Source organism: Anneissia japonica, unplaced genomic scaffold, assembly GCF_011630105.1.
Source record: "Anneissia japonica isolate Jap-2015-1 unplaced genomic scaffold, ASM1163010v1 scaffold288288_len553704_cov182, whole genome shotgun sequence".
NCBI lineage: Eukaryota > Metazoa > Echinodermata > Crinoidea > Comatulida > Comatulidae > Anneissia > Anneissia japonica.
The window spans coordinates 536,674-538,795 of NW_022702993.1; the positions used below are offsets into that span (position 1 = coordinate 536,674).

At 30.7% G+C, this 2,122-nt stretch overlaps 1 protein-coding gene across 1 annotated transcript in view; it reads right to left on the reverse strand.

Annotated features, from left to right (window-relative positions):
- Positions 1 to 171: 171 nt before the first annotated feature.
- Positions 172 to 2,122, reverse strand: part of LOC117104204 — a 5,641-nt gene continuing 3,690 nt past the window's right edge. The window contains exons 5-6 of the mRNA XM_033244915.1: positions 1,043 to 1,433; positions 172 to 241 (exon numbers count right to left, since the gene is read on the reverse strand). Coding sequence (XP_033100806.1) covers positions 172 to 241; positions 1,043 to 1,433 — 461 coding nt within the window. The remainder of the gene's footprint in view (positions 242 to 1,042; positions 1,434 to 2,122) is intronic.

Sequence of the window (2,122 nt, forward strand, 5' to 3'; positions counted from 1 at the left end):
AAAAAAAAAAGTTGGGCTTTTTTTTTTTTAACATTGCCCTTTTTCAATTATTCAGAGCACACTTCCAGCCTATAAGTATCATACTGTTAGATTTTCTATTAGACACAGTAATTATGTATATTTAATATTCTATTACGGTTTTTAGGCCTATTATAATAGTAACGTAATAGGCTACGTACTTGCATTGGTCATATAGATACTATTTCTCATTTCATGTGACGCTGACTGTGGTTTAGAAGACCTAAATAAAAAAAAACAAAAACACATAGACCCTATTACAATGAAACTAGTGTAATTAATAGGCTTTATGTTAGATTATACTACATAATATTTTCAAATTGCACCACGCATGTGTTTACAATGGTGGCGCCAGGATTTGCCCGATGGGTTGGGGTCTTTCCGATCGACGATCGAGACCACGAAATATAGGGGCGAAGCTTCTGACTTTCATAAAAAATTTTCCTCTAAATAATTTTAAAAAACAGAATTAAGGGTTTGGCCTGTCAGACGGGGACTTTAAATCATCCTGGCATATTGGCGCAGATTTTGTATGGTTATACAGAAGGCCATATATTTAGTTTGCAGCACACACGTGACTACGTAATGACTAGGCAAAGAGCAATAATTTACATTTTTAACGGAGAAGTGCAACAATTTATTGAGACCTTTAATATGGTTTCTATTAACATTTAATAGATAACTGTTATTTTTTATAAATAAAATAGGCTTACTAATAATCCGGTGATTATTTGAATCATGACCCATATTTTCTATGAAACATTTATATTGCATAAATTTCTTTATGGTTTGCATAAATTTCTCCATGGTTTGCCTGCTAATTATTTTTAAATTTTTATCAGTATCAGTTTATCAGGTATTAAAACTACTTTAACAATTTTAAACCTTACTTTTATATTTTTATATCCATTATTGTTTTTTTAATTTCCTTTTAGATGATAATTAATAAAATGCTTATTAATCAAATACAAAGCCTATTATCTTCAGTATATAATCCTGTGTAAATGTAAAATAAAATACTTGCCCATGCTTTGCTTTCTTTTTTATAAAATACAAAATGATTATTGCTATGGCAATAATTATAAACACAGATACAACTGATCCTACTGCAGCTTTCACTAAAGACTCCCCTCCTTCATTCTGTTGTCCCATTTTGCCAGCAGTGACTGGTGTAGTCTTGTTTTTAGTAGTCTTATATTCGTCTTCAGTGAATTTAGAAGAACTGATTTTAATGAATGTAGTAAAATGCAATGGTCCTGCAGTGTTTGGGGTAGTCGTCCTTTCTTCATATGTTACTTCTCCTTTATCTGTGTTCCTTGGTTCCACGAATTGTTTGGTAGTACTATCTAGACCATGTTTGTCATCCGTGAATCCAGATGTAGCAATTTCACTCAATTTAGTAACGCGTGGCGGTTCTGCATACAAATAACAAACTTATAATTTGTTCATTGATTTTATTATTTTTTTCAAAGAATGATTTTTGGATGGATGGATGGATGAATGAATGATTTTATTATTTTGATCTGATTTGATGAATTTAATAGTACTCTTTAAATTATGAAACATAAAAAAATAAACATGAACTGATCAAATCACAATAGAGCATATTGTGAATAACTCTAGAATTACGACCATGACCATAATTACTCACATTTGAAAAAAATTAAGGGCAATAGTTTAGGAATAGAGTACTTAACTTATATAAAAGATTAATAAGAATAATCATTACCGGAACGGAAAAAAGTCTGCCCTTAATAGGGTTTTCCCCTTAATAGGGGTTGGCTGTAGTGTGAAGATACATTTCCTACCTCTTTTTACAGCCAATAATTGTGTCCCTCTAATATTGGTGTCCAAAAAGAGGGGTTCTGTATTTCACCTGAACTAGTAAAATGTTCGAGAACGAAGTAAGATAGGCCCAATAGCATTAAGTGAGACGTACGTGGGCTGCAGTTAGCTATCTAGATATAAATTAGCAGAACTATTTGTTTTATTATTTTTCATTTATGTTATATATCTAATTGTATATATAAATATATAAGTATATATATATATCATCGTAAATGTGCATGTATATATGTATGTATGTATGTATATGTACACATCT